At 36.6% G+C, this 15,428-nt stretch overlaps 1 protein-coding gene across 2 annotated transcripts; it reads right to left on the reverse strand.

Moving 5' to 3' along the window:
* Window positions 1–5,443: 5,443 nt before the first annotated feature.
* snx15 (sorting nexin 15) lies at window positions 5,444–15,311 on the reverse strand. 2 transcript variants are annotated; one of them, XM_007248032.4, is made up of 9 exons: window positions 15,105–15,311; window positions 14,088–14,123; window positions 13,276–13,396; window positions 12,786–12,901; window positions 11,352–11,649; window positions 10,940–10,984; window positions 9,510–9,659; window positions 9,200–9,400; window positions 5,444–6,748 (listed from the first exon to the last, which is right to left on the reverse strand). In XM_007248032.4, the coding sequence occupies exons 1-9, from the start codon at window positions 15,204–15,206 to the stop codon at window positions 6,636–6,638; spliced, it is 1,182 nt and encodes a 393-aa protein (XP_007248094.2). In that variant the 5' UTR covers window positions 15,207–15,311; the 3' UTR covers window positions 5,444–6,635. The 2 variants fall into 2 exon arrangements, with proteins under 2 accessions (XP_007248094.2, XP_049338121.1); XM_049482164.1 differs by lacking the exon at window positions 10,940–10,984.
* Window positions 15,312–15,428: the final 117 nt, after the last annotated feature.

Raw genomic sequence — 15,428 nt, forward strand, 5'->3', positions numbered from 1 at the left:
TCTCTCTCTCTCTCTCTCTCTCTCTCTCTCTATCTACGTTTGTACTCTTCCCTCAGAGCCGCTCCTCTTGTCCGGCGCGCGCCGAGAAGTGAGGGACAGAGAGAGGTCCGTTCAGCCAACACACACACACACACACACACACGTGTGTACTTGTATTTCTAACTTTACATTCAATTTCCCTTGACCACTGTTGCATTATGTTTTTTTAAAGGTTGTTAAACACCTAATTTTAGCTTCAAAAGTGTTCAATTAACTCAACACTATTTTAGAGTCAGGAACAGTTCCCTTGTCAGCAGCTCTAGCTCTGACAACTGGGCTCTACAGAAACACTGTCCATGTTCTGTATGTTTTATGTTTTGAGCATCAGTCTGGCTGCTGTGATTCTGCTCAGGCTTTTGACTGAACCTATCACCTTGCACCAACTTAAAATATATCTTAACAGAAATATTTTGAAAATTTAAAAATATGATTTAAATAACAGGGAAATTCAACAGGCATACAATAAATTTGTATGTTGGGAGGGGGGGGGGCAACCAGTTTACATTATAAAAAGTAAGGTCTTAACCATACCAGCAACAACAGCAACACCTTACCAACACATTTATAACACCTTAACAGCAACACTAATACCTTAAAACAACTTTACCACAATAAACAGGATTGTAAAACCTTAATAGCACCAACAACAGAACCATAACACCTTTACCGCAACAGACACTTTAACAACACCAACTTAACAACAACCAACAAACAAACCAACAAACAACAGTACTTTAGCAACACCTTCACAGTAACAACAAATTAGCAGCAATCTAATAAGGTACTGTTATTAAAATAAGGTTTTAATATAAAAAAATGTTATAATACATTTATTTAATACATAAACATTCAAACATATAATGCTGCAGATTTGAATGAATAAATAAGTAAACAAATAAAGTTATGTATATATATTATAAAAAAATCTAATGACTATTGTTCTTCTGATTTGGTCCCCACACAGAGCAAAATACATAACCAAACCAACCCCCTACACACACAGTCTCTGTTTCCCTCTCTCTCTCGTGGGGTAGACATATCCGGTAAGGGATTTTCACCAATCATAAACTGTTTGATCTCCCAGTTAATGCAGTTAATCCAGGCTGTTTCACTGCCCATCAGAGAGCAGTGTCATTATCCTGCTGTACCCAAATGCAGACACACTAATACAGTTTTAATAACTCTCTTAGCCTCACACCTTTTACTTCACTTTGTGGAATGTTACTCCCCGGCACCTTGCCCAGGTCCCACACCTCCCATCACTCCTCCACCCACCACTTTACTCCCTGACTGTCTCCCTCTGAACTGTGACTGGAAATCAGACACCCCATCACACACACAGCCACAGCAGAATATAAGGGTGTGCCATATCAGATCAAACACATTATATATTTTTGCATTGTGATGAAAATTATATTCTATCTTGAAAACAGTCCAAGTTATGCTATTTACTGTGTTACTGTGTTTGCATATTTGCAGTTTAAATTAATGTACATAATATTCTGCACTGTTGTAGATTTATTTTGTTCCAATATATTTTGTATGTTACATTATTTATTTTGTTACATTATTAGTATTTCATACAAAATCAGGTAAATTATTGTTGTTTACAAAATTTTAATGTCTAAATGTTTGAAACTGTTGTATTAAATGGGGCAGTTTTCCAGACAAGGAAAAGGCTAGTTCTGGGCACACAGTATTTTAATTGAACCATGATATTGCTGATATCTTACTTTTAAACATTTAATAAACTATAGATCAAATTCTCTTTTCATTTAACATTATATAAGTGTGGTTCCTTCCTTGAGATGTTATTAAACACATCAGTTCTATATAAAACCATGAACAGAAAAAATGCTGTTAAAATAGTTCTTTAAATCAATCTATTTTTAACACATAGATAGGCCAATTTGAAGTGGTCGTATGATTAAATATAATAAACTACTACTTTATTACATTCCATTGATTTGAAATTACAATTTCAACGTTGATTAATACATTTTGTCAAAAGTATTTAACATTCAATGTTGCATAAACTTAAAAAAAAATACAACTGACATTATTTCAATCACAAGAATATCATAAAAACACCCTATAATGTTGTGATATTTAAGGGTCATATTTCTCACCCCTACTACAGTTTAGGGTTCTTTTGACATTTCTACAACTCTGACTAGGAAAGCCTCTTTATTTCAGAGTGAGTGTATTAGTCCACCTCTCTGTCTTTCTCTCTCTCTCTCTCTCTCTCTCCTGCACCCATACTCGTTTCCATTGTCAGATCACTCCCGTTCCCCCACTTCAGAGCAGTTCTCCACCAGCCAGCCAGCCCACAATGACCAGCGGCCACTGTTGTTATGGAAACAAGAAATGTGACACAAAGCCTTTTTAATAAAGAGAGCTGGCAGCCAGAGATCTGAGTAAACAAAAACATTTGAATAGACATAAAAAAATAATAATACCAGAACAAAGGTCAGATAAAAATAGAAAGTGACACAGCGCAGTACAGGCTGGGTGGGCCATATGCAACAAAACACAGAGCGCAATAAAATCAGCACAAGTGTCTTCATTCAGTCCACTCTGAATATTCATACGAATCGTAAAAAGTCTCAAATCTGACGCTGGTTCAATTCCTCGTCTTTAGCAATAGGATCAATCCGCAGCGTGAGCATTATTGTCTGGGCTCTGGTGAGGCCGGCCCCTGGCTGAATGTGCCATTGGATTGTGACAACTGCACACAGAAAACTGAATCCTTTGAACTGGAGCCAAATGACTGACAGTATCCCTGTTAAAATTTATGAGTCATTTGAACAAAGAGCAGCAGAATACATGCGGCTGGTTTACAGCCATTTGTGCACAGCGTTCCTCTCCCCCATAAAAAAATGCCACCTAACTCTCAGACCTTTTAAACAGCAGGAGACATAATCAAAATGCTTAATTTGAATGAGTCATGATCAAACATATTGCAATATGACTCCAAATGTGGCTGGAATAAAAATTTGGCATCCAGGGAAGAGAGAGAGAGAGACAGAGGAGGGGTGGTGGGACAGAGGCGTGAAAGAGAGAGAGAGAGATAAAGGGAGAGATTGGAGAAGGTCGATGGACAGCCAAAGTGTTTGCCTATTGATTCCCTTTGAGAGAAAGTGTGTGTGTATGAGCGCGCTCACCCACAAAGCCTTGGGCAAGGTGACAGAGGGAGGGGAGTGTGAGAGGAAACAGGGACAGAAAAAAAGAGGATTTGGACTGGAGAGGAAGAGCACAGCGAAAGCGGATGTGCATAGGTGAACAGATCCATCATCCGTCCATAGGAATTAAATCAGAGGCACAGAGAAGTGCACCTTAGGGAAGTTGCTGAAATATGTATGTGTGAGTGTGAGTGTGTGTGTGTGTGTGTGTGTGTGTGTGTGTGTGTGAGAGAGAGAGAGAGAGAGAGAAAGAGAGAGGACACAAAGAGAGAAAGGAAAATAGAAAAAACCTTTAGCATAACAAACTGATTCTTTGATCTTTGACCAAAATGACTCCTGCACTGCTGTGAAGAACTTTACTTATTATAATGCTTTCTCTCTCTCTCTCTCTGTCACACACATACACACACACACAACAGGAAGCAAAAAAGCAAAAAGAGAACACGTAAACAACAGAATGAGAGTAAAAGAGAGACATAAGAGACACCTAATGAGACAAATGAAAAAAAAAACAGAAAGAGAGAAAGAAACAGAGGTGGGCAATAGAGAAAAAAGAGAAAGAAAAAGAAGGGTGAGAGCATCAGACAAAATGAACAAAGGAAAAGAGGAGAATGAGAATGAGAGGGGAAAACAACAAAAAGATAAATAGAAGAGCATGAGAGAAAATAAGAAAACATAAATAGAGAAATAAGGAGAAAGGGCACAGCATGAGAGAAAAAAGAGAAAGAAAAAAAAGGGTTCTAGCGTAACGAGTAAAAAGGAAAACAGAGAAAAACAATGTGAGATAATAAGAAGAACAGAGGAAACAAAAAAGAATTTGATGAAAAAAATAAGAAAGGGGAGAAATACAAAAATAACAGAAAAAAACAAAATAATGAGAGAGGAAAAAGCAGGAAAAGGAGAGAAAAATCATAACTAACCCATAGAGCCACTTATTCAAACCATCTAATAAAAAAGTCTTTCTGTTCACGATGTGAACTTGCAGCTTTTTCTGCAGCATCAAACAATTTTAATAAACAACAGAGTATATACAAAAAAGTGTGTGTGTGTGTGTGTGTGTGTGTGTGACAGAGAGCCAGAGACAGACAGACAGACAGTTTAATGCAGTTTCAGTCCACTTAGCAGAGCAAACTGATTCTTTGATCTTTGACCAAAATGACTCCTGCCCCGCTGTGAAGAACTTTACTTATTATAATGCTCTCTCTCTCACATGCACACTCACGCACACACACACACACAGCATGAGTGTAAGCACATGTATGCCAACTCACTCTCTCACCCTCTCTCTCTCTCTTCTTTTCACAGACAGACACACACACACGCACGTGCACGCAGTCGTCCAAACACACACTCTCGCTCACTCCGCTGCTCACTCTCTCCCCTGCACTCAGGATGCAATTATCCTCTTTGGCTGGAGTGTTTTGATGGCATAATTGCCATGGACACTGAGGAGAGAGAGATCGGAGGGAGAGAGAGAGAGAACGAGGGATGAGAGAGAGATGGAGAGGGGGAGAGAAGCACATCGAGTGCTGACACTCTCAGCATGCTAATGCCAAAACACACTCCACCTCCCCATTTTCTCTCTTTGTCTCTTCATCCATCTCTCTAAACACACGCAGACACACACACTCGTGCACACACACACACACGCACAGGTGCAATAACCTTTTTCCATTCCATTCCACATCTCTCCACTCACACAAAAGCACTGAGAAAAAGAGAAAGAGAGAGAGAGATAGTGAGAGAGGGATATAGTGAGAGGGAGAGAGAGAGAGAGAATAATAGAATAACAGGGGTGTAAAAAAAAAACACAAAAGGGGAAAGGATTTTTCCATCCACGCACAATGAAGAGATGATCCCGCTCATCCTGCTCTAATCAGGCTTCTGTTTTTCAGGTGTGCTCTCTCTATTTTTCTCCTCTATTCATCCATCGTTTTCCCCTCTGCACAGAGAAACCAACACAGGCATCTAACGCAGGTCAGCACAGTCTCTCTCTAACACTAACACAAACTTCTCCATCCTTCAACATCTTCACCTCCAAAAAACTAGTTTAGTTTCTGCTTAGAGCTCAACAAGGACACCTGGTGGTAGTCTGAAAGAATTACAGTCGAAGCCAACATTCTTGTTCCATGTTGTATTATAATTATTTACAAAAAAAAAGAAGGCTTAATTTCACATACAGACTTGAAAAACAAACACAAACAATAAAATACAGCATTCGATTAAAAAAACTGCCAGTATATTGTGAAATCAGTGCATGGGAAAAAACAGAATTTTCTGCTGTTTAATTTGTATAAGGCTGGAACGATTCAAGTGTCATTATTACTTTTGATTGATAGTGTAAAATCAAGTTGTTGCCATGCTCAAAGCTACTGCCATACAGTCAAAAGGAGTTTAGTGTTAAAACTGGACCATATCAGTTTAGGACACTACAGGTACACTCTTAAAAATAAAGGTAATTAAATTGATCTTTTTAAATCTTTTTTAATCAAGAATAGGTTCTTAAGGCCGTTTTTGGTTTGTGGAACCAAAAGTGGTTCTTCTATGGCAAAACTTAAAGGACTAGGTCTGTAATAGAGATGTATGAAGTTTCTTAGGCCTTTAAAATGTTTTTTTTTTCAATGCACACATCTGTTATATACATTAATGTACATGGTTCTTTTTCACTCGAAAAACCATTTGAAAAAATGCTTTTCGTTCCATTAATAACAATGTTTATAATGTTTGTAGTGTGTAAGTGTGAAGGGTTTATTATTGGAAAAAGACATTTACATCTAGTAAAGGAGCTTTAGACTTGTTTTCTTTTATACAATAGAAGAAACACTTTTGGTTATAAAAAAGAACCTAGATTGTAAATTAATAAACTTTTAAGACGTCAAAAAATACATCACTTAATGAAAAGGTTCTTTACCTCTATTACAAACGTGGTTCTTGTTTGGCATCGCTTAGAAAACTATTTGGGGAACAAACAAAAAACTTTTGGTTTCATAAAGAACCATGTTTGTAAAAGTGATGTGAAAGTGTTAAGAAAGTATAAACTGGTAAAAAAAACCTTTACATCAAGTTAAGTTTCTTTACATATTTAGAGTGTTTTTCTCTATTACACACATAGTCCTTTATGGACCCAACAGTGGATCTTCTATATCATCACTCCAAAAAACATTTGAAGCACCTTTATATTTAAGAGCGTAAATGTGGGAGGGAATAGTGTTGTGTGTGTCCTGTGGGCTGTTGAAGAGAGAGGCAGAGGTAAGTGATTCTATTTGTGTGTGTAAGAGAAAGAAGTATACGGTAGAGAGATAGAGAAATAAAGAGAGCGTGTATGCGTACCATGCTGTAACTCCGTAGGAGTGGCACTATTAGTACTGAAAAATTGTCTGTGTGTGTGTGCGCGTGTGTGTGTGTGTGAGTGCTCTACATATTGTGCTGCTGAGTGGGAGTGTGTAAGGAGAGCAGTCTCTCTGCGTGCTCAAGGCACTCAGCTATCCTCTTCTTCACTGCATCTCTCTGCTGAGCATCCACCTCTCCTGCAGACAGAGAGAAGCTATTACTCTTCATGTCCTTGTAATAAACAAAGCCAGACATGTGAACAATGTTCCAGTTCAGTTCAGGCATTCCAGCTCAGATTCCATCTCTAAATGTGTGTTTTGGGAAAACTAAGGCCTTTTCACAGCTGCTTTAAACATTAGAGAAATTCCACCCACTCTGCATCCACCTACCCCTGAACAATTTTAAATAAAAAAATCAAGCCAAAATATTTAATTTATGCAAATATGTAATACATTTTTTAATCAAACAAATATATATTTTTTTTATCTGCAAAGTGAATGTCTGAACTGAGCTCAAATTTTACTGGGTATAAAATTCTAATAACGATAAGATTTTACTTTAAAGCCACCTAAATATTGTTAAGAAATTACCATTGGAGGCTTTGTTACTTGAGAATGCCCTTTCATTTTCATTTATATATTTTACTAATTTCGAGGGTTTGTTTTTGCAAAGTTAAGGTTTTACGCAACATTCATTCAGTTCTACAAAATTCTCAATTATTACATTTCTGTGTGCCATATTTATTGTTACAGAATAAGTTCGAATGACCTTCCAGCTAACCATCCATTTTTATATCAAAAAGTAGTGGATTTCTTTGTACTGATTAGTAATCCTCACAATTTAATAAAACTAATGATGCAAGGGGTTTATGAAAATATTGTCACTTTTATGAAAAATATTGGATCTCCGAAATGGTCATTTTACAGAAAAAGGAAGAATAAATAAAATAAAGAAATCCATCTGGTCTAATCATTGTGGAATTTTAACTAAATATAAAAAACACCACCTAGATTATAATTATATCTAAAACAGCAAAAATGACAAAAAAATAAATATAAGGACCTGGCCTGACCCCAACACTATAAAGACTACAAATGTTACAAAGTTGTTCTTGCATTTCTTGTAGTTGAGGAATCTATTAAGCATGATTATCTGTATCTGTAATTTGTATTTTCTAATACTAGGTGACATAAAAGTGCACTACAAATATTTTTAGAATGTTCAACATCTTTTCTGCTGTGTGAAGGTAAGACAATAAAGTGGTGTACAATTTAAAACACTCTGTTACAGATCCCCCAACCAAAATGAACAATAAACAAACAAAACATGCACAGAACACACGTTATTTTGGCAATGTAGTGTTATTCTATTTATAGTTTTACTATTTTTTATTTGATTCTCTGTCAAAATTATTCTGTTTTAAAATAATTATACTAAGGAGACGAAGGACGTATTTTAAACCCAAATATTAATTTGATAATATCAAATATTACAGACAGAAAATAGAGTAGATATGTGTGAATATTACACATAATCCTATTAAATTAATTCATTCATTCACTCATTTTGTTGTCTGTTATTTTCTTGTCAGGCTTGTAATCAGTTTTAATCTGGAATCACTGGATGCAATACAGAGACACCACTGCACAGGGTCCATTGCAAGGTGAAAGGCTAAGTTTCAAAGATAAAGTATTGCGCAACCTAATATAAAAATAAATATTTTACTACATTATGTTAGATACATGTAGTTGATTTAAAGTAAAATGTTATTCACAATGTTGTATTTATTCATAATCAATTAACATTCAGCTCAGGTCAGCTTATAAACTCAATATTTAAGGTGCAATTCACCCTGAAGGGACAATTATTTAAAAATTCATAACTAAAAAAACTACTTGGGGCTAAGCTCTGAAATATGCATGACTGCATTAATTAAATGGAAATCCATGTTAAGGCCAGACAGGCTCCAGGTGGGCTGGCATGGAAGGACCATTTAAAGAGTTTATAATACATTTAAAAAATGATAAATATTACTTCAGCTATTAGCACAGGTCTGGCTTTGTCCGAATAGCACTGATGCGCCAATGTCAGCAGCAAGGTCAGCAGCGGCTAACTTAGAGGAAACTCAAGAGATTAATTTGCTTGATATTAGAGTCGATGAGTCAGATAACCTTGAGAGTGTTCTTTTTTGTGCTTTCAACAACTACAAAAAAATGTTCTGCCACACAAAATATTACATTTTTTGTTGTTAGTCATGGCTGTAGGGATTTAGAAAATGTTCACAATTTTGACAATTATGGCTTGTGTTTCTGCCAGGAAACTGGAAAATACTTGTGGCAGTGATTTTCATATTTAAACAGTTTTCCTGAACAAAAATATAAGGAGCTTATGTTCCAAAAGGACTTTGCACTATTCTTTTGCACTACTGAGCTTGGGGCTCAATTTAGCTATACCAGTTTTAATATGCTTGCATAATTTTGACTACCTTGAAAAAAGTTTGCATATTTTATATCTTTAAGTGGTGCTGTTTGTCATTAGTTTGTCACATATATGAATTAAAAACTGTATAAAGGAAGGAATGGGTTAGAAATGAGGAGTTAAACTTATTCACCACAAATCTTAAATTTCTATTGCTACTTCTTTCTCACCTTGCACTCCTTTCATAAGGATGTCCACTGCTGCTCTGTAATTCAATATTGCTGCACTGTACTCTCCTTCCTTCTCTTTCTCCTGGGCTGTGTTCAGCTCCTTGGCTGCCTGGGCTATATATCCTTCACACTCAGCAGCATCAGGATTCGTCACTTTGAGGGACAGGAGCTCAGAATGATCAGGAGAACCACAGGACTGATCTGAAAGACAGGATGAAAGAAATTAACAAACAAGACCTCAGAACAGCTGGGAGATACAAAGGAGCACAGACACGAGTAAGGAAAGAGGAGTTTACTGGGCAGGACAGACCTTCTTTAGCACATGGATCAAAGATGGCTAGGTCCTCAACAGAAAGAGGGGGTGGAGCCCTGTCCACTGGCTCCTCCAAGCTACAGTCGAAGAGTGCATCAAACTCCTCTGATTGGTCAATCGGAGAAGCAGGGGGCTCAGGACAGGCAACTAACAACAATAAAAAATAGACAGAGAGTGAGTTAGTTAATTAGCCTAAAAGTAACTTTCATAGTCTCAAGTCACAAAGTTTTTTGCTCCGCTCCAATCAGAGTATCTGAATTCTGAGTATCATCTGATAGCGAGCTAACCTCTTTCTATTTCTATAAGTAACGCACAGTTTAGGTAAGATGTACTGCTAATAAATAGAAAAGGAAATGTATGCTGTTTTGAGTAAGAAATTTAAAGGCAATATTATGCAAAACATACTTTTTCAGTGCGTTTTTATTTCCACTTGGTTCTTGGCTGCTCCTATAAACACTCTGAGCTCAAAAATCCAACCATTCTATCTGTTTTCTGTGAGTCGGTTGAAAAAGTTTGGTGTCAGGAATCTTTTGCGTGTATGAGCCGTTTGGATGGATTCTTTATCGTGATATCACAATAAGAACCCTGGCAACACCCATCAGCCCCCACTAGAGCCTTACTCACTAGAACAGTCGAAGGTCTGCCATTTCAGGCATTTTGGTTGAGAACCTAGGACAGTACACAGCAGGATTAGCCAGTAGACTTCATCTGATGAAGTGATCTGTACCTACTGTGCCAAGTCGCCAGATAAGAGACATGTAAGTTCTTTCAAATGAGTATTATTTTTCTAATTTCAGTTACGTATGAAATGGCACTAAATGGCAAAACACTAATATGTGTTAAATGTTAATGTGGCATGGCCAGCAACAGCTTATTTGCATAAAAGTTACAGAGCTCAGTTTATTAGCTTAAGAGCAAGAATGGAGCTGAAGCAATATCTTTATGTGAGAGTGATTTTGTGCAAAGAAGAGGTATAATAGTATAATATGTCCCCTTTAATATCAAATGTTGATATTCTGGACTGATTTGTTTTGTCTGGTCTCTGCATTATTTAAGTTTCCATTTTAGTGTTTTGTGTTTAATATACTATAATCCAATGACTTACTTTCCACTTACATTATTCAGCTCCCAGTAAGTTTAGAACACTGTAGTAAAATCCCATTTTGTGTGTATAATGATACACACTTTGAATTGATATATTTTGTGTTATTTAACTGATATTTTCTTGACTTACTGATGCAAAATAATGTATTTTAAACAGTTTAGAGAGTGAATGTGCTGTGATTTAATTACCTTTAACATGTGCACTAGCCTACTGCTCTCGAATGTGTGCTGTTTTGCAGCTGCTAAAATGTCACAGACGTGTTTCTGACAATTTCTTCCACTGTTCACAGTTGCACACTGCTGACTCTGAATTGTTATTTTACCTTCTAGGAATGCCCCTCTCCATGGCAGGTGGTGAAAAATGTCACCTAGATAATGGCACATAGAGGATACATAGAGGGTGCTCTTCTAGACTGGTAAAACAAAGAATAAGAATTAAATCTGACTTAAAATTCCCATTACAGTATGCCTGACTCCAAGAGATACCATGCTGTACCTTTCATTTGACATACATCATATTGACATCAATCAGCATTATGCTGATTAAATTACATATAAATACATTAATACCTTAAAATGTAAAAATAACTTTTTGCACTTGTACAACAGCCTATGGAAATATTAAAAATATGTGACACTGCTCAGTCTAAAATCCTGTTGGGATGCAAATTAAGTCTGCAGGCTGTTGGGTCAAAACTCTGGAATAAACTAGACAAACTAGAAAGGTAACTGCACCTGTGGCAGGTTGTTCTGTGTTGATATCATGTTGTGTTTCCTCTTTTCCTCTCTCTAACTCTTCTACTGGGCTGTTCTCCATGTCACTGAGAGCCTCCACTGCCTCCTCAGTCTCATCCAGATCTATCTCTCGTAGACTGGACTCCAGTTCCTGAGCCTGGATGGGAGCTTCTGTCCCTGCCTCCTCTTCTGCTCCCAGTTTGGCGGCCCCTTTAGGTAGGGGGATGAGAGGCGGAGGTAGAGGAGAAGAGGAAGAAGAAATTGAGGAGGGTTCTAACGGCCTTCTCACTTCTCCTCCCTGAAAAGAACGAGAGAAATAAAGAATTAACATAAAGACATAGCTATTACTGGTGAGCAGGTTTGTATGATATTTTGTGTGTATGATTTGGTTATATTGCTTAAATACAATTTCAAAATAGGAACTTTTAACTGAAACACCCCCATAAGTAAGGATTCCTACTCAAAAGGTCAGTAAAGCCTCACCATGTTCGCACGTTGTTTTGATGTGCAAAATACTTTTTAATGCATAAAGAATCATTATAACCTAGAATCCCTAACAATTATAATGATAACAAAGATAACCTAAGACATTAAAATGGTCTTCATCATTAAACACCAGCAAATACATTTTCAAACCAGTCTTTTGCTGTCTGACTTTCAGGAATGATGAAAATTATTAAAAAAAAATTCCCCACATACATATGTTAGCATTCACCCCCATTTGCTACTGGTTAACTAGACTATTGGCAACTTACTGACTGCTATCATGCTATGCTAAAGTTTCAGTTTCAATTAATTTAATTGATAAATACAGATAAATTCGAAATTACAGGAAGCCCCTGTGTAAATCAGAGTAGAAGCATAACCTGTACAGATGCTTATCGACATGTTTACTGAATGATTCAATTAAGCAGTCTCTATCATGCTCAGTGGTATGTATAATATGTTAAGCAGAGCCAGCTTTCCTTGATTTCAGATCCAGATAACAAGTAGCAAAATCTGAGTCACCAGATCTCAAATCAGATTGCAGGCAACACTAAACAACATTCTCCAGTTTAAACACTAAGAAACAATGAAGGAATATCTTTTGAAAGAATGGTATTTCTATTCCAACCCACCATTACACTTCTAAAGACATATATGTAGAATCTGTGTTAAGGTATGCTGGTGTTAATCTGGTGGCAAAACAACTCACTAAGACGCTTTGTGCTGAAACAGATCTTCACATGAGCAATGTGAGCATACATTTTAAGGCAGATACCGTGCTTGTGTACTTGTGGACCCCTGATAATATACTATAAATAAATCATTTTAAAAGAGTAAAAGAGAGACAGTAAATTCTGAGACATTCTGATAATATGTTAAAGTTGCTGACTCACAGTGAGTCAAACGTGTGTGTATGAGCACAAAGGTGTATAAACATGCAGGTCTGACCCTGAAGAATTCTTTGAGCTGTGGGCTGTTGTACAGTGCCGGGATATTTGTCGTAAAAAGCAACATGGCTTCAGCTGCCTTTCTCCTCTCCTCAATCACTGACTCATCAAACCGACCTGAGAAAGAGAAAGCAGAAGAGACAAAAAGAGAGTTTGTTTGTTGAAAACATAAATATTTTAACTTAACAGTATTTCTACTTTGCTTATAAAAAGAGTGTTTCACTTAATGTTAAAATTCTTTGGTGGAAAAATATTATTTTTATATATTTATGTATTTCTATTCACCCTTTTTTTTTTTTACAAAAATCAATCATTAAACAAAAAATCTAAATCATTAAACAGAGTAATGTTTTGAGTCCACATTCTAATGTTAGCACTAATGTTAGCACTCATATAAAGGCAATCCTACAAGGTTTACAAAGGAATTATATGGTTTTAATATATCAGTACAGCAATGATTCTGCTGCAGAACCATTGTAAATTGGTCTTACCAAACAGCTGTGCACGAGGGAAAGGGGGGAACTCTTCTTGTCTTCTGAATAGATTTCTGTGTGTATATGCCAGCTCTCCATGCAGCTTTTTCATCTCTGAGTACCGTCTCCATATCACTACCTGATAATCAAAACAGAACACCACTCTAACTCTCACTCTGACCACTGTCAGTAATTTCAATTCAGATATATTTCTTTTTCTGCTGTGTCTGTCGTTTTTATCTTACCACTTTAGGAATAATACAATTCTATTCATCCTGTTCATTTCACTGGACTGCATTCATTTATTTTGTTTAAAAACAGCCTTAACATAAGTTCATCGTTTTCAAGAGAAATATGTAAATTGTATAAGCAAATTAGTAGAGAAATGTCTTATCTCAATCATCATTGCATAAACTATGGGCAACATTTCTCCCAAATTCCAACTAAAAATATTGTCATTGAGAGCATTTATTTGCAGAAAATCAGAAATGGCTGAAATAACAAAAAGAAGCAAAGCTTTCAGACCTCAAATAATGCAAAGAAAACAAGTTCATAATTATAAAGTTCCAAAATCAATATTTGGTGGAACAACCCTGTTTTTTAATCACAGCTCATGTATCTTGGCATGTTCTTCTCCACCAGTCTTACACACTGTACTTGGATAACTTTGTGCCACTCCTGGTGCAAAAAATTCTAGCAGTTCAGCTTGGTTTCTGAAGTTTCCAATTTGGTAAAATCAAAGAAACTCATCATTTTAAGAGGTCTATTATTTTTTCCAGAGCTGTACTTGCCCAACATTAACCAAGTGACTGGACAGGATCACAACTCACCTCTTTCACATCCTCTGGTCGCTTTTTTGACACAAACTGTCAGAAGAAAAGTGAGAAAGGAAAGAAGAGCAGAAGTAAAACATTATTTCAGAAGTAAATAATTGGAAATGACAGAACTTTATTGCTGTATAAAACATATGTCAGGTTTTTTTATATTATTGTAACAGCTCTTTACATTGAATGAGTATTTGATTATTAGTGAGCCAGCAGAAATGCTCCATAATCATATATAACCTTATTTACATTTACCCTGGATTAGAAATAATATTAAAATGATTTCTAACCTTCTATTAAATGATATTTAGGAGGCATGTGTCTTTTTACTTAATTGCACCACTGTAGAATGATAGCATTTAAAGTGTGTTTTTCTGTTAAATTAATGTGCATTATATAGCTCTACACAGAATTAAATACATTTTGCACAGACTGATCTGTCTGTCCTAAACAATTCTCCCCTGAAGGCAAAGTCCTTCAACTTCAAGGCAAATCTAATCTAATATCAATCTAAACCATTGTGGCAGGAGGTTGGCAGTTTAAAATCCACCCAATGGGCACAAAGCCAGATCACGGGGGTCTCCCCTCATGCACTGTGTCACGAGTTTTATTGAATCACACTGCGAACAATGGCCCATTAATAATATTAAACCATGGTACAGAGGGGCACCTTAACCATTACACTCATCACACTGTATTTCTTTATAATCAGTCAGTGTAACAGACATTAGACATCACATATACACACATGAAACTAAGATTACTGTTAGAGTTATAGCTACTGTTCGAAGTCAAACTGAATATGTCAAATAGCTAAATCTGCTAAAACATGTGACTACTTTTGTAGAAACTCCTGCAAACGTTTTAAAATATTGAAACTATATCTATTTTGTCTGAAAAATAAGAAAAGAAGCACTGTTATCATGTTGTTATCGCATTAAAGAGCCTCTAAAGGGTAACTATAACCGAGCTAACAGTGAAATGAACGGTTGCCAGATCAGGATTAAGCTGATTTCTACTAACCCTCGCCGTTACTTTATATTCCGTGTGGCCTTTCTCGTGTGTGCGTGGATCTGTAACGGTGAAGAAACGGTAGTACTCTTCTTTCTTAGTTTTTCGAGCCATTAGGAAACGCTATATTCATTAATATTCTACAAGCAACACAGCCCCATCTGCTCCTACGGCTCCTAACGTGAAACCAGTGTTTGGGCTTTTTGACAGCTGCTTCCTGCTTAGTGACGTCCTCATGAGGCAGCGTCACCAGCGGCCAATGAACTGCGCGCTTTTCGTTTTTCCTCACTTTTATAAATGTGAACCTGCGCCCACTTATTTTTTTGCTTTATAGTC

Source organism: Astyanax mexicanus, chromosome 8 (genome assembly GCF_023375975.1).
Source record: "Astyanax mexicanus isolate ESR-SI-001 chromosome 8, AstMex3_surface, whole genome shotgun sequence".
NCBI classification, from domain to species: Eukaryota; Metazoa; Chordata; class Actinopteri; order Characiformes; family Acestrorhamphidae; genus Astyanax; species Astyanax mexicanus.

What these genes read in the sequence shown, in the direction of transcription:
- snx15 (XM_007248032.4), bottom strand. Translation starts at nt 15,206, where the DNA reads ATGGCTCGAAAAACTAAGAAAGAAGAGTACTACCGTTTCTTCACCGTT. An exon ending in CACAGAACAACCTGCCACAG is followed by an intron (nt 10,985 to 11,351) that starts GTGCAGTTACCT and finishes GCCATTATCTAG; the next exon opens with GTGACATTTTTCACCACCTG. An exon ending in GAGAGGGGCATTCCTAGAAG is followed by an intron (nt 9,660 to 10,939) that starts GTAAAATAACAA and finishes TATTGTTGTTAG; the next exon opens with TTGCCTGTCCTGAGCCCCCT.